This window comes from Eurytemora carolleeae, unplaced genomic scaffold (assembly GCF_000591075.1).
Source record: "Eurytemora carolleeae unplaced genomic scaffold, Eaff_2.0 scaffold750, whole genome shotgun sequence".
Lineage (NCBI taxonomy): Eukaryota > Metazoa > Arthropoda > Copepoda > Calanoida > Temoridae > Eurytemora > Eurytemora carolleeae.
Window position 1 is genome coordinate 89,855 of NW_019396639.1, and position 23,469 is coordinate 113,323.

General features: G+C 35.5%; 1 protein-coding gene and 2 long non-coding RNA genes across 3 annotated transcripts; all 3 read left to right on the forward strand.

The window, feature by feature from the left end:
• Window positions 1-599: 599 nt before the first annotated feature.
• Window positions 600-12,573, forward strand: LOC111706731 (band 4.1-like protein 3). Its single transcript, XM_023479657.1, has 11 exons — window positions 600-667; window positions 1,196-1,270; window positions 2,389-2,499; window positions 2,645-2,722; window positions 3,086-3,283; window positions 4,476-4,627; window positions 5,347-5,482; window positions 9,869-9,972; window positions 11,419-11,552; window positions 11,901-11,986; window positions 12,365-12,573. Exons 1-11 carry the CDS (start codon window positions 620-622, stop codon window positions 12,533-12,535), a joined length of 1,293 nt encoding a protein of 430 aa, XP_023335425.1. The 5' UTR covers window positions 600-619; the 3' UTR covers window positions 12,536-12,573.
• LOC111706732 (uncharacterized) lies at window positions 5,631-9,124 on the forward strand. Its single transcript, XR_002766297.1, has 4 exons — window positions 5,631-5,741; window positions 5,966-6,084; window positions 7,070-7,196; window positions 9,008-9,124. It is a non-coding gene; the product is annotated as an uncharacterized LOC111706732 (long non-coding RNA).
• A 5,996-nt stretch (window positions 12,574-18,569) lies between the features above and the next one.
• LOC111706729 (uncharacterized) lies at window positions 18,570-20,647 on the forward strand. Its single transcript, XR_002766296.1, has 2 exons — window positions 18,570-20,167; window positions 20,443-20,647. It is a non-coding gene; the product is annotated as an uncharacterized LOC111706729 (long non-coding RNA).
• The last annotated feature ends 2,822 nt before the right edge of the window (window positions 20,648-23,469 follow it).

The window sequence follows — 23,469 nt, forward strand, 5'->3', positions numbered from 1 at the left end:
ATTAGTTCGAACAAACGATGTCATGTTACATCGTATATGCAACGAATTAATATTAATATGCAACATCCCCCCTGCTGAACTTCTGACCTACTAACTTTCCGACCTACTGCAATATCGGACCTACGCCAGCTATTCATTTTTGTATTATTTTTAAAAGTCCTAATATCAAAATTATTTATTATTTAGTTTGTGTTTAATGTCGTCTTTTCATTGACTCCGCCCAAAGCGGCCATATTTGTTTTGTATCGTGTATCTATCTATCTCACTACCTGTTTTTTTACCTGTCTACCCACCCAAACAAACAGAAAATAGAAAACTTCTGGAACAAGATTGGGTGCACCGAACCATGTGAATTTTGTAAGGTTTTAGGAAACCATCGTTATCAATTCTGTATTTACGTTTACGTTGTTTTGAAGGCTCTAAGTAAATAGAAATCTTCTTGTTGTTGGTTTAATTAATTCTCATTTTATTACACAATGTATGGTGCAGGGGAAACATGAGATGCAAATTTGCTAATTTTAGAAAAAAAAAATTTTCTCGGTTTTGATACATGCATATCATGGTGCAATCATTTATTGTTTATATTTGAATTATTTTAGAAAATATTTCAATAATAAAGATGTTGGTGGAAGTTACAATGTTGGATGGATCTGTTCTGCCTGTAGAGGTATTCCCCCTGCCCGGCCCTCAACCATTTTACCGCCTTAGGGCCAACATTTATGACCCGTGATACCCCGTAACAATACGACGGGACGTTAAATTACTTAACTTCCCTTGGGTTCATAGGCGCAACTAGGGAGGGGGGGCGGCCGGGCGCGCGCCCTCCCCTAGCACCTGAGAGGGGGGGGGCCCCCCCCCCCCTGCAGAATGAAAAGAAAGAAAGAATGGCGAAAATCAGTATCACAGGAATAAGAAAACCAATAGAGTTATTGTAGAAATTTTATTACACAATAGTTAGTTTTAAAAAGAATATTTTTATAGGGGGGGGGGTCCAAAAATCGTTCACAAGACAGACCCGAGGAGGTTTTCCAAGATTAATTTTGTCTTATAAACTTCCAGAGCGCAGCGTCCTCCACTCCAGTACTCCCGAAGGATCAGGAATTGGGGGAAAAAATGCTTTTTCGGGATAGAAGAAAAAACAAGATGTTTTTTTTTATATATATGTAAATCATTTAGTGTAATTGTAAATGTTTAGGTTTCCAGCAAAGCTACTGGAGCAGATCTGTTAGAGAGTGTGGCGACTCATGAAACAGTAAATCTACTCGAGAAGGAATATTTTTCAACAATAATTAATGTTTGGTACTTTCCCAGAAAGTTCTGCCGTCCCCCCTCTTCTTGTTTTCTCTAATTTATTATATTTTGACAATACCTTACATGGAAAAGAATTGTACACTGGGCGTGAACTATACGTCTACACAGTTTTTAAATTACACTTATCTATACATTTATATTATCATTTTTTATATTTAAGGTTATAGCTATTCTAAATCATAACAATTTTGAGGATATTATGGGTAATTTGAACAAAGAATAATGGGAAACCAGTTATTTAGTAAGATTTATTTAAAAAATTCATTCGTAAAGTAACCGCTATACTGGGACCAGATCAAATAATGAGACATGGTTGAACCATGAAAAGTAAGTTGAACCACTTATTCTGTGCGTCGGCTCACTTGAAAGAACATGGTTTAATTTTATCTTACACGGTTTAACAAAGCCTCAGTGTTCAGTAAATCTGGACCCATCATTTACCGAATGTTCGAATCTAAACTCTAAGATTCAAGTGTCTTATAAATTTATTGGATACTCTTTTGAATTAGTCTCATGACTAAGCTGAAATTGAAATTAAACTAAGACTCGAGTCTTAAGATATGCTAAATAGGACAATTGTTTTCTTAAATTGATTCTTATTTGAAATCCAGTAAAACATATGATTAAAACTTACGAATTGGGTCTTCCTTTAAACTCGAGACTAGGGGATTTAGGCTTGAGATTAAACTTTTCAAGGGCCTGTAAGTGCAATTTCATGTGATTTCCGTACAAAGATGGCAATATATCCGATTGGTACCCTTATAACCTTTATCTTATCTATTGAATGATGTGGAAGATAGTGTCGTTTTTCTAGGTTTATTAGTTCTGATATTTCTCATATATTTTCATGCAGTTGAAATGCGCGAGTCACTTTTGAAAATAATCAGTTTTAAAAATCATAAACGTTGATATCTAATTCATACTTGATAAGACAAAGCTTTTAAAGGATACCGTTGTGATTCGGACATTGCCATCTTTGCTTGCAATGAGAGTCACTTGAAATTACGATATACTCGTGGTCTCCCAAATCTAAAGAATTGAACAGAAATATAAATGTTGAAAAATATTGATTGGTAGGATTACTTTGGGTTTAAATACTTTGATAAGAAGGATGATATATACCTGTGGGTCCAGAGTGACAGGAGGCTCAACAAACAGATCAAGGAACCAATGAAATGTCTTTTCCAGGTAACGCAGACATCAAAGAATAAAAATTTGATTTGACATACAATTCAAGATTTTTGCAGCTGGAAGACAACATGTTGCGGATCCAACGGATCCAGATTCTAAGTACTGTATATTCCTGAGCAATCCAGCTTTATCCCTTAATTAGGTTAGATTCTACCCACCTGACCCTTCACAGCTTCATGAAGATCTTACACGATACCTCCTTTGTCTTCAAATTCAACAGGTAATTAGTAATTCAAATTCAGGGGTAAAAAAATCTTATCACGGCGCAACCCCCCCCCCCTCCATGTCCGATTGTTTATCCCAACGATACTATTAACGAAGGAGATTTCCTTAGTTTTCTCGCTGAAAATTTATTGTTAGGAAACTCGAGTTCTTAATCTGTGCGAATGACGTCACATGGTTTCCGAAAGTAATCAAATTTCAGCCTGAAAAAATAAGTATATCTTGATCAGTTAAAGTATTAAGGGCACTCTTGTGAACCGGACAATGGACATGTCACTTTGCCAGCTATCAATCAATCAATTAAAATTACGTTTACAGTCTAATTAATTGATTGATTGATGGATTAAAAAATATTTTCTAGGATGTGAAGAGTGGTAAGCTACCCTGTAGCTTTGTCACGCATGCGCTGCTCGGCGCTTATCTTGCGCAGAGTGAGCTAGGGGACTATGAGCCAGTCGATCATGGGCTCAATTGCGACTATATCAGAGAATTCGATTTTGCTCCGAACCAGTCTGAAGATCTTCTAGAGAGGATTATGGAAGTTCATAAAACATTAAAGGTTAGTTCATTTAACATCTCAAACAAATTGAGTCTTTGTCACCAATAAATATTTTAGAATCCCTATGTCTTTGCAACCTGATGGTGTAAACCTTTGATAATTTCAAGCTTAGAATATTTGAGAATTAGAATACATAGTTATAAATAAGGTCTACGACATTGGGTTGCAAAGATGTGATAAAGACTCAATTTCTTTAAACTCTATTTCATAATTTACTTCTACTCTGTGAAACGTAACCAGTTAATTAGTTTAATCGCTTTTCATCAGCATTTCTTTTTAATTATGTGTCTACCTGTCTATTTATCTATCTATTTATATATCGATCTATCTTTGGATTTTTCTATCTACCGATCTCTGTATTTATCAGATATTTATCTTTACGTCTCTGTCTATCTATCTAACTCTTTCTAATTATTTCTATATACCTACTCATCTATCCAGCTTTCTTTCTGCTTGTTTATCTATATATCTATCTATCTTTTCTAAGTCTTCTTCCGGGACAGTTTGGGGCATTGTCCATGGATACGCTTAGTGGACAGGAGCGCAGGCCCCAACTTCACTCAATTACGGGTTGTCTTTTAATAATAATTAAAATAATAATAATAACACGGACAGCCGTACTATATTTTAATTTCCGAGCCGGGTCAACCTTTCCGGTCCAAGTTTGTACTTTACCTAACTCTATGGACAGTACTAGTGCAACAAGGTTGACGCGGTCAAACTTTATGCTTCCTATAGGTTGAATTTACTTTAAATAAAGGGGCAGAGGTGATTGATAATGTATATATCTATAGTCTATCTATCCATCTATCTCGTTTATCTTTATATCTAACTCCAGGCCGCTATGTACACGATGGTGTGTGGTGCCCTGAAGGCAGCCTGGGGGTTCCACTTGGGTTTCCCTTTCAGATTTAAACTTGATTGATTTAACTATGAAGTAGTAATCAGAGCAGCTTCTCAGTTTTCATATTTATTAATACAAATTGTTTCGGTTTGCTCCTCTTCAGTTAATAAACATTCGTCTTTATATCTATCTATGTATCTATATATCTATATATCTATATATCTACACCTCTATATAGATATATATATTCTTCAGCAGATATCTATATATCTATCCGTCTATCTGTCTGTCTGTCTGTCTGTCTGTCTGTCTATCTATCTATCTATCTTTCTATCTATCTATCTGTAGGGACAGACCCCAGCTGAAGCTGAGCTGCACTACCTGGATAATGCTAAGAAGCTGGCTATGTACGGAGTAAGCTTGCAACCAGCTCGGGACAGTGAAGGAGTAGATATAATGCTCGGAGTTTGCTCTTCAGGAATACTTGTCTACAGGGATAGGTAGGGGTATGGGAAGTGCTTAGGATCCGGAACCGCAAGATTTTGGCTTCCTGGATCCGGAGCGGCAAAAATATGCGGTTCCACGGATCCGGATCCAAGGGGAAAAATAACAACCAAAAACTGCAAAAAAAAACGTACTCTCTAAACGGAAATCTGGACTATTGAAAAAAGAGAGATTATAAAAATTAACTGATTTCTGAATGGTTAATTAAGTTTTAGCTTAAAAATTAACAAAAAAGGAAGAATGATAATTTGAAAATTCTGCTTTGTTCAGTAAATCTTTAAGAAATGTTCGTGACCTGGATCCGGATATCGCCATATTTTCCTGTGCAGATCCAGGATCCGGATCCGCATCAAAATTAAATAGATATGGATCTGTGAGTAAAATGTTCACAAATGTATATTTTTAGAATTGGGGAAAATAAAAGATTAAAGGTTATCTAAATAAAATTGGGGTAAAATATCATTTAGTTTCCCAAAGTCAGCTAAAAAAACGAAAATAATTTTCCGGGGAAAAATATTTTTTAAAAGGACTGTAAGCGTAATTTCAAATTAACCTCCATAAAAATATGGCAATGCCCGATTTACAACGGTACCCTTGAAACCTTATTCTGTCAAAATATATGGAAGATAGATACCGTCGTTTTCCGGACTGACAGAGTGTTAAATTCTGAAAAATTTCTCCGTTCTCTGAATAGATTGATTGTTGTTTTTCTTAGATTGAGGATCAACAGGTTCGCGTGGCCCAAGATCATCAAGATCTCTTACAAGAGGAACGGGTTCTACATCAAGATCAGGCCGGGGGAGTTCGAACATTTCGAGTCCACCGTCGGGTTCAAGCTCGAGAATCATAAGGTATTTCTTTGTTCAAAGGGACTGGACAGTGGTGTTATATTTTAAAGATGTTTAAAGTAAATTAGAATAGAAGATAAGGATAGAGTTCTAACTAGTATATATAGGTTCAGGAGTTCAGTGTATCCGGACTAATTGAAGATAAGGATAAAGTTCTAACTAGTATATGTAGGTTCAGGAGTTCAGTGTATCCGGACTAGCAGAAGATAAGGATAGAGTTCTGGCAGAAAGTATTACTACAAGAAGCGGGACTGTAACCCAGGTTTATATCCATAATTGTTTAGTTTTAATCTGACTGAAACTTGAATTTTGTAATTAGATAACGCTGTAACACCTTTTTTAAACAAAAAGAAAATGGAAAAAGTTTATCTTTCTCAAACTAATTACTAAGATTATCTATTGAATTCAATTATGAATCAGGCATTGTCATCTTTGCACGAAGGGTCACTTACAAATTACGCTGAGTATCCCTTTAAAAATGTTTAGGACAAGACTACTGGCGAGAGTACTGCTACATTACAGAGTAGAACCCTCGCTACCTCACAAACTGAGAATACCGAGGTCGGAGCTAAGGGACTGGTCTCTGCTAGCATCATCACATCCAGGTCATAATATACTTTCAACAGTGCTGGGTTCATTATTTAAGTTTTTCAGGGGTATTCTTTAAAAGCAGCGCTTTGTCGTCCACTGTATCTTAGTTTTTCTTTAAGTATGATGAATTTACTTTTAACAGTAGTCAAGAAGTTATAAAAAGTGAACATAACTACATACTTGTAAGACTTATGTTTATAATAAGACTAATATATTTTGGTGTAAACATTGGCTGGAATTGTTTTCAAGAACCAAGAAATTATTATTGAAGGAATTTAAATACATTTATACAAGATTTTTTTAGATAAAAAGTGGCCTTTGTTAATGCAATATAACGATAGTAAAAGTGAAAAAATATTCGCTAGTAAAAATGCAAATGAAAGTTTGTCGCGTAGGTTTCATGAGAACTGGGTTTTTTTTCTATATAAAAAAACTTAGCACTTAAAAATAAATTATTTTGTCCTATGTCGATTTTTAGATAATTCGGTAAATATATTTCACTCCTTGTTTAAATATAATTTTCCAATTTTTGAACAAAATTATGACACTATTGAATACCTGATATTTAAATGCAGCTGCAATGTTGGATTGCAACCCTAGGGATGCAATCTAATTAGTTGCGATTTTTTTGCCAAGAAGTTGCTGGTTTACAACTAAGAAAACATTAATTTGATTTGGTTTCTGAACTCAAAATATGTATTACACAACAAAATAGATTTTACAGCTTTTAAAACCTGAAAAAGGTAAATTTTAATGTAAATTGAAATGTTATGTTTAGGAAATACTCCATAAAATTTGTAAAAGTTTAAAAAATAACTTATCTCTTCATTCACGTGTGGCAACAAGGATGAAATAAATACAGGAGGGAATATTACATTGCCTTGCTTTCTCTCGACCTTGTCTTTCCTTGGGAAGCCTCGGCAATGTAATGTTCCATCTTATGTCTTATTGCATCCCTATTGCCATCCTTTAATGAAGAAATAAATGATTTCAATGCAGGAAGGAGTCTTCAATGAGTGTGCGCAAGGAATCTGTTGTGAAGGATAGTTCCTACGCATCTCGTGTTGCGTCAATGAGTTCAGCTGCTGACCCTTCTTCAACCCAACTTGTTGATGATTCTAATCAGGTGCGTAGTGTGTTCTACAAATACGTTATTTTCCCATTTTGCCCCCTCCCTTCCCCCTGCACTGGTCCCCTCTTGGAGGGGGGGGGGGTCTCTCTTGATTTATATGTTTTAAATGTTTGATAATCTTCAATCAAAAATTAATTTTTGTAAAGTGCATGACTTAGTTACAATCATCCAGATAGATAGGTTTCTTGGGTATGACATGGGTAGGTTCCTTGGGTATAACATGGGTAGGTTCCTTGTGTATATGTTAATTCCTTGGGTATAAGAGGCGTAGGTTCCTTGGGTTAAAAGGGGGGAGTAGGTTTCTTGGGTTTACGGATGGTAGGTATCTTGGGTTTAAAGTGGGTTCCTTGGGTATTGGGTATAAGATGGGTTCATTTGGTATAAGGAGGGTAGGTTCCTTGGGTAAAAGATGTGTAGGTTCCTTGGGTTTCAAATAGGTAGGTTCCTTGGGATAAGATGGGTAGGTTCCTTGGACATAAGGTGGGTTGGTTCCTTAGGTATGAAATGGGTAGGTGCTTTGGGGATTAGGGTAGGTTCCTTGGGTATAAAATGGGTAGGTTCCTTTGGTTTAAGGTTGGTAGGCTCCTTGAGTACAATATGGGTAGGTTCCTTGGTCATAAAATGGGTAGGTTCCTTTGGTTTAAGTTCGGTAGGCTCCTTGAGTAAAATATGGGTGGGTTCCTTGGGTATAGTGTAAGTACTAAGTAGGTTCCTTAGTGGGTATAAGGGGCTTAGGTTCCTTGGGTATACGGTTGTTAAGTTCATTGAGTATAAGATGGGTTGTTTTCTTGAGTATTCTTTTTAACAATTTATTATTTTTGAATTTTTAATCTCATAAATTGGATACAGTTGATACAGACAAATTCTGATTTGATTTTTCTTCTTGTCATTGTTTCTCTACTTCCTTCTTTCCTTTCCTTTTGTCGACTGTCCCTGATTCTGATGAATTTGAAAGAAAAGAAAAATTTCTCGAAACCAGTATTTATTTGGACACTCTGCTCCTTTGTATTAGTTTTCAGTTTTGTTGTCTAACTCAAGAATGCCTGACTTGACAAGCAGATTGAAGGTTAATACAGTGCTGACTAAGCGTTAACTCGTACTTATTATTTTCTGAAATGGAGGTAAGGGGCCCACCCTATCTCCTTATGAATTCTCTATTCCCTAATGGGGAAAATTGATAATTGATGGTGTAGAGCTTATCATCGGAGTTCCTACCATTTTTCATGTTCAATTTTCTTTTTCCTTCTTGTAGGTTTCAGCAATTTTTTTTGAGCTCCATGCTAAATCCTGGTTACGTCTAGTGGTCTTAAAAATTGATGGTGTAGAGCTTATCATCGGAGTTCCTACCATTTTTCATGTTCAATTTTCTTTTTCCTTCTTGTAGGTTTCAGCAATTTTTTTTGAGCTCCATGCTAAATCCTGGTTACGTCTAGTGGTCTTAAAAAGGGAGTCGACAACATTTGTCCACTAAGAATTCTATTCCAGGAATATTCTAATCTTATAAATGAATCTTGAGGAATATTCTAATCTAATTAAAGAATCTCCTGGAATATTCTAATCTAATAAAGGATTCTTGAGGAATATTCTAATCTAATTAAAGAATCTCCTGAAATATTTTAATCTAATAAATGAATCTCCTAGATTAGTTAAATCTATTTTAAATTGTTAAAGCCTTCATCTCTAGGATAAACATTATCTAATAAACCCATCTCAAACACTTTAATTTTTAAAAAACACCATCTAGAAATAATTTAATTTAATAAAAACATCTCTTTGAATATTTTTTCTAATAAAACCATCTCTAGGATGACAGTATAGCTGAGGGAAAGATTGTCTCCTCCCAGACCATCTCCAGCAAGAGCAGGACCGTGGAGACGACCACATACGAGATGGAGCAGGAGGGGAGAACAGAAACCCATATTGAACAGAAGGTAGTTTTAGTTTGAAGCCGACGGAGGTCACTTTTCAGAGGTTCCAAGACTCCGGAAAGAGATATCGACAATCTGACTTCATATCCTGCTCCTAACAAATTATATGAGTCTACGTTCAAAAATAGAACCGGCTGCTATTAATATTGAAAGAGATATTACAAAATGTCTTACTTGACACGGGTTCTTTCAAAACCGTTTTTCAAAACTGCTCTCATTTGCTCTTTACACAAATTTTAACCCCAAAAACTAACCAAATAAATTATAGTTTTTATGTTTCGTTTTTAGGTTCGATCAGCAAATATATTTTCCTAGGGTTAAAAATTCATATTGAGTAAGAAAAGCAAATGTTTTGAATAAACAGTTTTGAATAAACAGTTTTGAATAAACAGTTTTGAAAAAACAACAGTTTTGAAATTGAATACACAGTGTAGAATAAACGGTTTTAAATTAACAGTGAATACACACTACACAGTGTAGAATAAACGGTTTTGAATAAACTATTTTGAAATTTGTAAATCTTCTATGGAGCGGGTTTAAAAAGATTTAACAATAAAATTTTTGCTAAATATAATAATTTGCGAGAAATAGTTGAACTACGTAGACTAAGTTCAACCTCTTTTTTGAAGATCAAGAGAAGTGGTTTAACTAAGTCCGAGTAGCTCAAGCATAATTCTGTAAACCTGATTCCTTGTGGTAGATTTCCTGCTACTCACAGTGCTAATAATGCTTGTTAAGGCTGCTAAACGATTGTGGAAAATATGTGTGGAACATCATTCCTTCTTCCGTCTCCTAAGTCCAGATCCAAAGGAGAAACCTAAGTTTCCTAGATTCGGTTCCAGGTAGAATTTATTCCTTATAAAAAATTCGATTAAAGGGACTGTAAAGGAAAAATCAAAGGGGGTATAGGCTGAAAGCTAATCACTTAATCTCTTGATCGCGACCCATGAAAGTTTTATCTGATGTTCCTGTCTCGAGAAATTGATTTAAAACTGTGTTGTAATTATACGAAAGTTCATATATGTAAAATATAGAAAATCTTTAACTTAAATCACGTGACCAGAACTATCACCAATTGCAGAGTATAAATAATATTATGAATTAAATCTATTAAAAATAGAAATAACAAATATAAAATTAGAATTGGAGTAAACCTAAGTTACAATTAGCTTTCTCTGGGATATCATAGTTTTCAGATTGGCTGCTTATTTGCTGAATTTGATCTATTTAAACCCTCAACTTTTATACAAAATTCTATATTTTCGTATAAATTTCACACAGTTGTATATCAATGGGTCGCGATTAAGAGCTGAAGTGATTAGCTTTCAGCCTATACATTTTTCCTTTACAGTCCCTTTAAAAGTAAAAAAAAAATTACCAGTTTATGTTGAAATTTTACATTTATCTTCCAATTCTTCCAAAAATCATAGTTAATAAGGATGTACTCCCATCTAAAATTAAAAGGAAAGAAAAGTTTTTTCTTTTTCACGCTTTTTGTTCGAAAATTCATTATCCTTCCCTGTCGAAAATTTCTTTCTCTCTTAGATGATTGGTTTTATTCGTTGAACTGTTTTTTTGGGGGAAATAAATAACATTTTTGCGTGAAGTACTTTAAAGGGAAAAGCAATTGACTTCTGATTGTTAATTCATAAAAATATCCCTGTGCTTTCTGTAATGCTTTATCTCCAAATATAGATGCTGCTCCAGGCTGCTCTAATCATGTTTAGGTTCCGTTACTCCGGTAGGACACAGCACCAGGATGATCTAATCTTGTTAAGGTTCCGTTACTCCGGTAGGACACAGCACCAGGCTGATCTAATCTTGTTTAGGTTCAGATACTCTGGTAGGACCCAGCACCAGGCTGATCTGATATTGTTTAGGTTCAGATACTCTGGTAGGACCCAGCACCTGGCTGATCTAATCTTGTTTAGGTTCAGATACTCTGCTAGGTCCCAGCCCCAGGCTGATCTAATCTTGTTTAGGTTCAGATACTCTGGTAGGTCCCAGCCCCAGGCTGATCTAATATTGTTTAGGTTCCGATACTCCGGTAGGACCCAGCACCAGGCTGATCTAATCTTGTTTAGGTTCAGATACTCTGGTAGGACACAACACCAGGCTGATCTAATCTTGTTTAGGTTCAGATACTCCGGTAGGACACAGCACCAGGCTGATTTAATCTTGTTTAGGTTCCGTTACTCCGGTAGGACACAGCACCAGGCTGATCTAATCATGTTTAGGTTCCATTACTCCGGTAGGACACAGCACCAGGCTGATCAAATCTTGTTTAGGTTCCGATACTCCGGAAGGACCCAGCACCAGGCTAAGAAAACCATCAGTACCATGGATCGTTCTAACCCAGCCTTCGAGAGAAGTAATACTCATGTCAGACCTAATAGTACTCTCTCGTCACAATCTATGACAGGTTTCTAATAACAAATAAAATGTTTTATTATATATATTATATTTTTAGGTATTTTGATGGTAATGTAGATTTGATTACTTGAAAAAGATATTTTTTGAATGATTGCTTTATTGATTGATTGCCTAAATTTGGTATTTATTGAGTTACTAATTGCTTAAATGAAAAGATTTATTGAGTGATTGATTTTTTGAGTGAGTGATTGATTGATTACTTTAGATTAAAGAGTTATTGCACGATTGATTGATTGCACGATTGATTGATTGATTACTTTAGATGAATGATTTATTGCACGATTGATTGATTGATTGATTAATTGGTTGATTGATTGATTGATTGATTGATATCCAGGTATATCTCCACGGCACAAGGGGGTCGAGGATGAAAACAACGCGGTAAACAAGAGACACACAATGGGACATCCGCTTCCCGACGAGGTAAAACATTTAGAAGAAAAAAATATTTATTTTTGGAAGTTATCAAAATGAACCAACATTATCAAAATAAAATCAACCAACATTATCAAAATAAAATCAACCAATATTATCAAAATCAACCGACATTATCAAAATCAACCAACATTATCAAAGATAATTTTAATTTTCGCGAAAAATTAAAGAGGGTAAGGGATGACCCATAATTGTATCTAGTGGTGGCGGAACATTTCTTGAAAAATTATTGTTAACTAGATAATTGCTATATTCTTTTGGGTTCTATTCGCTGAATTGGAAATAGAAATTGGATAGAAATGAATAAGCTAATGGTGCGTTTTATGGACTTATTTTTGTGAACACTCACTTGAATATTTTATTTAGGTGCAAAGAGAGCTGGAGGAGGCTCAAAATGAGAGGCTGAACAGAAGTGTTGAGGATAGAGGATCCTTTAACAGGAGTCAGGAGGATCGAGGTTCCTTTAATAGGAGTCAGGAGGATAGGGTGTCTCTCCAGGCACCTTTCAAGGTACACCCCACCCCCCTCGTTCCTTGAATAGGAGTCAGAAGAATAGGGTGTCTCTCCAGGCACCTTTCAAGGTAAACCCCCCTCCCCCTCGTTCCTTGAATAGGAGTCAGGAGGATAGGGAATATTGTATATTGTATATTGTATATTGTATATTGTATATTGTATATTGTATAATATCTCAGGATGCACGACTTGAAACGTTTGTACGCAGTTTTTTTAAATAAGACTGGTGCAGATTTTTTTCCCTTAAAGGGATTGTACACTTATTTTCAAGTGACCCTCCAAGCAACGTTGGCAATACCCAATTTACAACGGTACCATTGAAAGCTTTTTCTGGTCAAGTATTAATTAGATATCAATGTTTTTGTTTATTTTAATTTCCGGTTTCTCTGAGTAAGTGACTTGCGCATTCCTTGTTTATCAGAAGCGATGAACAAACTCACGAAAATAAACACTTTTCGTGTCAGAAGAACGGCGGTATCTTCCACATTATTTTATTATATTAAGGTTTCAAGGGTACCGTTGTAAATCAGGAATCGCCATCTTTGCATGAAGTGTCACATAAAATTATGCTTACAGTTCTTTTAATTGTGAAAAAAAACTACCCTTATGACTTGAAGTTGAGACTATATACATAGACTCAATATCAACTTGACCCTTTACCATTTACAGAGGGGCATGCCCGATTCACAGTTGCAACCTTTAACCCTTTATCTAATCAATAATGTGGAAGATATTGTCGTATTTCTAACTTAAAATTATGTAAGAAGAAGAGGGATGATTATGGATTGTTTTTCGGATATGTCCGTCTAAAAATAGAGGACTCTTGAAATTGCGTTTCTTTTAGAAAACGATATTTAAAGTTCTTTACTCTTCAACTGAAGAACCAGATCTGTGGAATACATATCACTCGATTCTTTTCTTTGTAAATACATGAATAATAAAATAATATAAAAAATTAAACAGATGTAATTTTTATGAGGACCACTGAACGATATATTTTGCTTAGTGCTCAATCGCCGACTGTACCAGTTCCAGCCTACAGCCCCGCCTACCCGCCGAGGGCCGGGTCTATGACCGGAAGTTTATACAGTAACGGTGGCAACACAAACAGACAACCTAAGGTATAAAGTGCATTGCTCTTGTGTTGTGAATCTCTGGATCCTTAGCTTTTATCATCTGATGGATTAGCTTAATTTCTTTTGGATATCCAATATCCAATATTCAATATCCAATGGCAGAGAGCCATGATAGTGAAACTACGGGATCAGGAACATAAAGTTGTCACAGTGGATATCAGGATCATGCCTTGGCGGTATCTTACATAAAAGTGTTGATCTCTGGATTTGACTTTAGTTGCGAAAAAATCTGGGTCCGTATTATTTATTTTTTATTTTGTTGAATTTTTTGTAAATAACAGAGTCCCATTCGTATTGTGTTCCTTTAGAGAAACTGAGTAACCAGAATTAACTTGAGTCAGAGAGGGGGGGGGGGGGAATTTTACAGAATCAAAATAATAAATTGATTTAGTTTCAATTTTTACAATGTTTTTATTAGGAGACAACCTTTGACAGCTCAGAAGCTGAGGAGAATTTGAACTATGTGAAACAATATAATCCTATCCAACAGGTATATCTAGCTTTAACTTGGTCTTTATTAGGTCATCACTCACCAAGCTTTAACTTGGTCTTTATTAGGTCATCACTCACCAAGCTTTAACTTGGTTTTTATTAGGTCATCACTCACCACGCTTTAACTTGGTCTTTATTAGGTCATCACTCACCAAGCTTTAACTTGGTTTTTATTAGGTCATCACTCACCAAGCTTAAACTAGGTATTTAATAGGTCATCACTCACCAAGCTTTAACTAGGTATTTAATAGGTCATCACTCACCACGCTTCAACTAGGTATTTAATAGGTCATCACTCACCAAGCTTTAACTAGTTTTTTAATAGGTCATCTCTCGCCACGCTTCAAATATTGGCTTCGGAAAAATGTATTAATTATGTACTTTTCGTCTTAGTAATTTTCTTTTAAACAATGTCTAAGTGCGTTTGCAGATAAGACAAGTATTTCTGCAGTTAAGACAAGTAGGAAAACGGCCGAAATTACATCGAAAATATAACAGTATTTGTTTTAGTACCAGATCTCTAGACCTGGGGATGACGGAGCTATTGATATTGACGCAGTTCTGGGAGATAACTCAGGGACCATTTAACATCAAACATAAAATCATTAATAACATTAAAACCATTAATAACATTAAAACAATTAATAACATTAAAACCCTCAATTCAAAAATTGATTCACCAATTTTACTAGATAACCAACCTTTTTTTTAGATTAACATTTTTTTAACAAACCTCGGTTGGTAAACATCAACTTTCTTGACGAGTTGCAAAACTTTTAAAACATTTTTCTTGATTCCTTATAAATTACAAAGAAGAGGGGATAGCAGTGATATGTTTATGTTCAACTAGCTTTGGTATGGTTTGGTAGCTCATAGTTCAATTCTGTTGTGAACAAACGACATTTTTTTCCCCAAGCCATTTAATATATACGCTACGCTACGCTCGTGAGGTTTGGAGCCCCAGGGGGGTCTTGGGGGCCCTCGGCTGAGTGGTTTTCCCCTCGGATTGATTGTCCTCCCTTGATCTCCCGGTTAAGTGGTAATTAATAGTTATTATTAGCATACATCTCTTTTAAAGTTACAGAAATCCTTCTTAGCTTTCTTGTTTAGTTATTATTTTTTGATTATTATTGATATGACCTAAAACTAGTTCTAAGGATCCATTCCATTTTGCTGTGAATCCTGGATCCGTCCTTTGGAATATGGATCCGGATTCTCATCTTGATCTTTATAGAATACTAGCTTAAGTACTCGGCGTTGCCCGTGGAATAAAAAAAAATTAGATTTAAAAAAAATATATTTTTTAGCATACGTTATCCCCAGGGTATCCCCAGGGTACCCATGGGTTCCCCCGAAAAATTCAGCCAATTGGGGCCAGCCGTTTGGGCAGTTGTAGCTAACCAAGTCTAAGCACAAGGCGTTCTGTGACGTGATGTCGGTTTATTATACCCCGAGGTCGGCTGTTTTATCCGCCTTGTTTCTAACTACGGGCGGATACTCAGCCTGGTCTGTGATGCTGAGAGTATCAGTTTGTCTGGGCTATCCGCCTTGTTTCTAACTACGGGCGGATACTCAGTCTGGTCTGTGACGCTGAGAGTATCTGCCTTGTTTATAACTACGGGCAGGTCGGCTGTTTTATCCGCCTTGTTTCTAACTACGGGCGGATACTCAGCCTGGTCTGTGATGCTGAGAGTATCTGCCTTGTTTCTAACTACGGGCATTTGTCTGTGTTATCCGCCTTGTTTCTAACTACGGNGCTCAGAAAATACGCAACCTAATGTAGAGCTTGTTAAACCGGTTCTGTTGGGAGATTTGCAGTGTAATTCTGAAGTTGTACAGCAGAGTTTACAAAGTAGTGGGGCTGGTTTTCCACACCAGACTATGTTTAATACGCTCCTATTTCATTTTAAATATAACTTCTTAATTAACTAGTTAATGCCTGAATAGTCCAGTGTGGATTCATTTTAAATATAATTTCTTACTTAACAAGTTAATGCCTCAATAGTCCAGTGTGGATTACTTTTAAAGCGTAGATATATTTATAAGTTTGTTATAGTTTTGAGCAAGGCATAGGGTAATGTTTTGTTTTGAACAGTATGAGATTGTTCAATATGAATAACTTAGTAGATAATAAATTCTTGAAAATATCTAGTCTTGAACAAGGCATAGGGTAATGTTTTGTTTTGAACAGTATGAGATTGTTCAATATGAATAAATTAGTAGATAATAAATCCTTAAAAGTATCTAGTCTTTTATTAAATTATTGCGGGAATGGTCCTTATGAAATAATTTATGGTGCTATTTGAGCCATTATGACCAAGACTAGTATAAGAGGCAGTAGGGATTAACTGACTGGATATTTTAATTATGTGGAACTAATTTCGCACAAAAGATTTGAGTTAATTTGCACAAATACAAATCTAAATTGCATTATGCGTAATGCATTCAGTTAATTAAAGTTAACTCAGCCAGAGTGTGTGTCCAGGCACGGTGCCAATAGATATTTTGGAAAGACAAATAAGTTTGCTATAAAATATAGGAAGGTCACAGTACGGGCGAGGTTGCACAGTGCCGACGATGCAACACTTAGAGGGAATGACGTAACCGAATGTTGATGCATTATGAACTCTGTAATGACAAGTACAGTCGTTGAAAATAACAAACTCGTTCATTAGGGGCGAGGTTGCATACTGCCGATGATGCAGCACTTAGAGTGAATGGTATGACGCAAACACTTAGAGGGAATGACGTAATAGAATGTTGGTGCATTATGAGATATGTAATGACAAGTACAGTCGTTAAATATAACAAACTCGTTCATTAGGGGCGAGGTTGCATACTGCCGATGATGTAGCACTTAGAGTGAATGGTATGACGCAAGCATATGTCGGTAACAGATGAAAGTTGTTTTGAGTATTGCGTTAGGTTAAATAAAGGAAACTGAGCCGGTAGGGGCGAGGTTGCGCACTGCTGATGATGCAGCACTTAGAGGGAATATTACGGCGTACTCAAAGGGTGTTATAACAGGAATAATTTGTAAGGATTATTGCGTTTGTTTAAATCTAGTAAATTCAAAAGTTACTTTTTGTTTGTATTGACAGAACAGTAAATATGATACCGGATGTATGGATGTCGTGTTGGGGGCGATGGGGCGCATAGCTGATGAGGCAGCGCTAAGAGTAAGGCAATGATGTACCCGAATGTCGTCGTTACGTGAATTTCGCAACTAGGGCATGAATGCCACAATTTATTATGAACAAGTAAGGAGACATGTCACCGTCAATGGTTTCCGGCGCACAAAGCTTTCTATAGAAGGTGAATCTAGACTAAATTACCAGTATTGAGTTAACCTGAGAGCGTTGGCAATTATGGCGTACTTAGTGATTATCCAGAATCAAGATAAGTTTCCTAAGTTTGTGTACTGGATGAAGAATACAACCCACGCGTACTCTACGATTAAAGACATGGTCGAGGTGGGGAAAGAATACAAGTTTTCGGCTCCAAAAGTTAAGACTACTAGTTATGATGCCTTCATTAAGATTGCGGCACAAAATATGCTGACGTTACGAGTTATCAACCCAGGGCTCCGAACCCCCAAAGTCATGCTGGAGGTGAGCCAGGTGGCATTCGACCTAGCTACTAACGGAGTATTCAGCAAGGAGCTAATCGGACCGGAACTAGTTAAAAGATATGAGGAGCTCTTGAACGAGAAAGCGCTCCTTGAGTTGGGGGGTCGACGACCCACACCTTCCAGGTGCGATTTTGTATTCTTTCTAATTATTTTGTAATTCTGTTTTAATAACTGAGCATACTTAACTGTGGGTGCAAAGAATTAATTCTCTTAGGGCATCAGATGCTACGGGTATGCTGGGAAGTGAAGGGTCGCTTAAACGATCATCCTCGGAGGACGACGAGAGCGTGGCTAAGTCTGGAAAGTTTGATGATATCCTCATAGAAAGCATAGAAGATACAAGGTACTAATTAGAAGGGGATCTAAATTAACAGGAAAACTAGGTGATAATACATCCGAATTTAGTGTTCTTATGGAAATATGGTTTAACATTGAGAGTAAATATAAGGTTACCACCTAATAGTAATACCCGGGAAAAATCTAGTATTTACGCTATTCAAGGGTTTAACCGTGGATTATACTAATGCATTAAAACGAGGAATGACTATTTCAGTGTTATCGACGAACTTGATAGTTCATGTTTAACATATTAAATAAGAGGTATACCCAGGAAAAATCTGATATTTACGCTATTCAAGGGTTTAACCGTGGATTATACTAATGCATTAAATCGATGAACGACTATTTCAGTGTTATCGACGAACTTGATCCAGCGACAGACGAAGAGGAACCCTTGAGCTCGCCTATGTTATCAGATGAATCGGTGGGGAAGATTGCGGGAAAGGTTAGCGAATTATCGAATTAGACAGATTTAATCTGATCTATAACAGACAGATTTAATCTGATCCATAACAGACAGATTTTGTCTAATATATAGCAGACAGATTTCATCTGATCTTTAACAGACAGATTTCATCTGATCTATAATAGACAGATTTCATCTGATCTATTACAGACAGATTTCATCTGATCTATAACAGACAGATTTCATCTGATATATAACAATCCGATTTAATCTGATCTATAACAGACAGAATTAATCTGATCTATAACAGACAGATTTCATCTGATCTATAACAGACAGATTTCATCTGATCTGTAACAGACAGATTTTGTCTAATATATAGCAGACAGATTTTGTCTTATATGTAGCTGACTGATTTTGTCTTATCTGTAGCTGACTGATTTTGTCTTATCTGTAGCAGACAGATTAATTTCTATTTGTAGCAGACAGATGTTGTCTTATCTGTAGCAGACAGATTAAATTCTATCTGTAGCAGACGGATTACATTCTATCTGTAACAGACAGATTTTGTCCTATCAGTAGCAGACAGATTAAATTCTATCTGTACCAGACAGATAAAATTTTATCTGTAGCAGACGGATTAAATTCTATCTGTAGTAGACAGATTTTGTCTTATCAGTAGCGGACAGATTAAATTCTCTCTGTAGCAGACAGATTTTGTCTTATCTGTAGAAGACATTAAATTCTACCTGTGGCAGACGGATTAAATTATATCTGTAGCAGACAGATTAAATTCTATCTGTAGCAGACAGATTAAATTCTATCTGTAGCAGACAGATTAAATTCTATCTGTAGCAGACGGATTAAATTCTATCTGTAGCAGACGGATTAAATTCTATCTGTAGCAGACAGATTAAATTCTATCTGTAGCAGACAGATTTTGTCTAATCTGTAGCAGACAGATTAAATTCTATCTGTAGCAGACAGATTTAATTCTATCCGTAGCAGACAGATTAAATTCTATCTGTAGCAGACAGATTAAATTCTATCTGTAGCAGACAGATTAAATTCTATCTGTAACAGAAATATTTAATCTATGCTTTTTCTTAACGTTAGTCGACAGATTATTTTTGAACGTTTGACAATTGATTGGACTGTAAAAGCATTTCTGCAGGGTTGTTAAACCTCTACTTTTAACAAAATAAATTATAAATTGAAAAAGATTTTTAAAATTCAAGGTCCTAATCATTTTGAATCATTTGAACAACGCCTAAAATTGCTTATTATCGATCTCAAACAAAATGAATTAAAAAAAAAATAAAAATAGTTTAACTTGATTTCAACTTTTATACTCACTCATTCCATAGTTTGCGTTTTATGCAATAAAAGCTTACATTTTTTAATATTATACAGATATTATTATTTTAGTAGTATTTTTAGTTTAACACATAGTATTTTGTTTTAATCTCATTTTTACACTTTAAAAATCTCATGCAATCTCTAAGTTTGGATATTTGTTATATTTCGTTTGTTTTCTTTAAATTTTACACTTTTTGTAAATATGTTATCAATTCACTGACTTATGTCTTATACATTTAGTTTTAAAGTGCGATTTTAATGGGACTGTCAGAGCAACTTCAATTAACCTTCCAGTAATAGAACGGCATGTCTGATTTACAACAATATCTTTACAACCATTGTTTAATCAAGGATTGCGTAGATATCCTTATTTATATAGCGGGAAATTAAGTGCCACTAGCACGCAGTACAGTGTACACTGTAACCTCGTGTCTCCCTGCACTCAATCTTCAGCTATACAAATAAGGGTATATAACTCATCTTTGTCAGGGCAAAGGTTTAAAGGGTACCGTTGTGAATCGGACATGCATCTCTAAAAATTGAAACTCTCTTGAAATTACGCTTACAGTCCCTTTAAATCTTGAAGCATCGTCATGTAATTGCCTTAATTATGATTAATTATACGTTATATATGTACGTTGAACAATGTGCAATTCAAGGTACACTACACAATCCAGTTTTGTCCAGTGCAGTACAGTACAGCTACGTAATGCAGTATATTTAGCTATTGTAATGCTTATTTATTAACAGAAATATATCTCAGAAAATGTTAATATTTGAAGGCTTCGCGCCCCGTTTTCTCGTAAAAACTAAAGCTTTTCAAGGCGCCATTTTTCTTCGTAGATGTGAAACTACAGTTTTAACCGATTTTCCCGATTAAATGGGTCGTTTTCTAAAATAATAAATGTTAACATTTTTTCCTGGAATTTTTTTTTAACTTCCCTGGAGTAATAGAATATACAATTTTTGGGTGCGATGGGTACAGCCGCGCGTACCGATAGAGCAGAGACACCTAGTGGCCAAACAATCGTCGTTAAAAGTTCATCATTTAAGAAACAAATAAAAAAACAATATTAAATATTAACAATTTACAAATGCATTGAATTGAATTTTATGATTACAGGTTGTAATATCTGAATGATTAATTTAAATCTATTGAATCATTTACAATCTGAGTGGAATAATGCAACTTTTAGAATTTGTATGGACGCTACGTACCAGTCGTGTTTAACCATTTTCTCCATATAAGCGCAACGAGAGTGGGAACCCCGGACGCCATGAGCCTCCCAGATTTCCTAGGCAGACCGAGCCTCCGTTATGTAGTAATGAGCATGCGCAATACATAAAAATGTACCTGCTTAATATAGGAGATTTTTTTTAACTTGTGTTTTAAGTTAAAATAAAATTTTTTTAGAATTCCGACAAAGATGACATCATTTATCATAAATGACTCAAGTGGTATAAAAACTTTAAACATTTTTTACATGAAAAGAAAAATATTTAGAGAGAAATTTGAATTAAATTTTATTTCATCTTTTATAATCTTTGATTTGGGCAATACCCTTTTTTGAAGTTCAAATTAAATCTAGAAAATTTGTATCATTTATTTATCAAAATATTAACGATGAAAGACTCCAAAATAACGAATATTTATCACTTATGGATCCTTTTTTGGAAAGCTTTTACAGATTGTACTAAAAATATCATTAGATTTCTTTGTAATCCTTGAAACTCACTGAGAATTATTGTAAATTTGACTAACAAATTAATGTATTAATGTAATAACTAGAATCACGCCAAGGGTTTACATCTAAAGATGTTTAAGTATACGTATAATGTTGTATTGCTCCCTCTATTCGATCAATCATCCTGCAGGTTTCAGCTCCTAGATCAATAATTCGGTAGGATTAAGCTCATAGATCAATTATCCAGTAAGATTCAGCTCCTAGATCAATAATCCTGCAGGGTTTAGCTCCTGATTAATAGTTCAGTAGGATTTAGATCCTGATCAATAATTCAGTAGAATTCAGCTCCTAGATCATTAACCCTGTTGGTTTCATCTCCTGATCAATAATTCAGTAGGATTCAGCTCCTAGATCATAAACCCTGTTGGTTTCATCTCCTGATCAATAATTCAGTAGGATTCGGCTCCTAGATCAATAACCCCAGTAAGAATCAGCTCTTAGATCAATAATCCTGCAGGGTTCAGCTCCTGATTAATAGTTCAGTAGGATTTAGCTCCTGATTAATAGTTCAGTAGGATTTAGCTCCTGATCAATAATTCAGTAGGATTCAGCTCCTAGATCAATGACCCTGTTTGTTTCATCTCCTGATCAATAATTCAGTAGGATTGGGCTCCTAGATCAATACCCCGTGTAAGATTCAGCTCTTAGATTAATAATTCATTAGGATTCAGCTCTGACATTAATAATCTTGCAGGGTTTAGCTCCTGATAAATAATTCAGTTATAGGATTCCAATCCTAGATCAATAATTCAGTAGGATTCAGCTTTTCGGCCAATAATTCAGTAGGGTTTAGCTCCCGATCAATAATTCAGTTGGATTCAGCTCCTGAGCAATAATTCAGTAGGATTCAGCTCATATATCAATAATCCAGTAGAATTCAGCTCCTACAAGGTTTAACCCATAAAGATTCCGCCATCATCCTCTAAATCTATAATCCTACAGTCCTGATTGACCCGAAGAGTTCTAGGATTCAGCTCCTGCATGGGGAATATTGGAACGATAGGATCAACAGCATTGGGATCGGTACATCTGATCTGCTGGAACAGGCTTAAAAGAAAGGGGAAAGTGAACTCATTTTCTTTGATTATGTACAAAACTAATGCAGCATTGCACACAGTTATTATCATGTAGTTTGCTTTCATTTCAAAGTCTGAGTTAGGTAAGAACTGAATTATTCCAAGGAAACCAAGAACTGCTGCCACAAATGCAACTCCAATTGTCAAGGTTTTAAGACTGAAGTTTTGGAAGTTTTCTTGTTCCTCATTTCTAAAAACAATCTTCAGGATGATGTTGGATATTATAAACAGAGAAAGATAAACAATGGCAACGATGCTATTTGCAAGGAAGACATAATCCTGTTCGCCATTGATAGGACATCTGCTTGGAAATGATTCTATTGCACTAACAGTGCCTGAAAAAATAATTGTGATGTAGAATGGATTTTAAGAGAAAGTCTTCATGTATCCTTCCTATAAAATAGTTTATTTTGACCAATTTTAATTTTTTTTAAGGAAATGATTCCTAAACTGTTGTTTAACCTTGAGGTTGAAATATTTTGATTGATTGATTAATTGACGTATATGCTCTATAAACTTGCCATAATTGACAGTTTCTTTGCTTTGTAAGGGAGGACCGGATGGGACTATAATGACCTTTTAATTGTACTCAGCTCTATGGGGCCTTCAACGAGTACTAATTTTTAGCAATTTTCTGCAAAGAAAGGACAAGTAAAGGAGCATATACTGCTATCTATTGTGCATGCATGAACACAACCCAGAAGCATGGACACACTGTGTACTCGGTGGCGCAACCTTTTGACAGCGTCTGGAGGTGGGAATTTTTGCCACAAA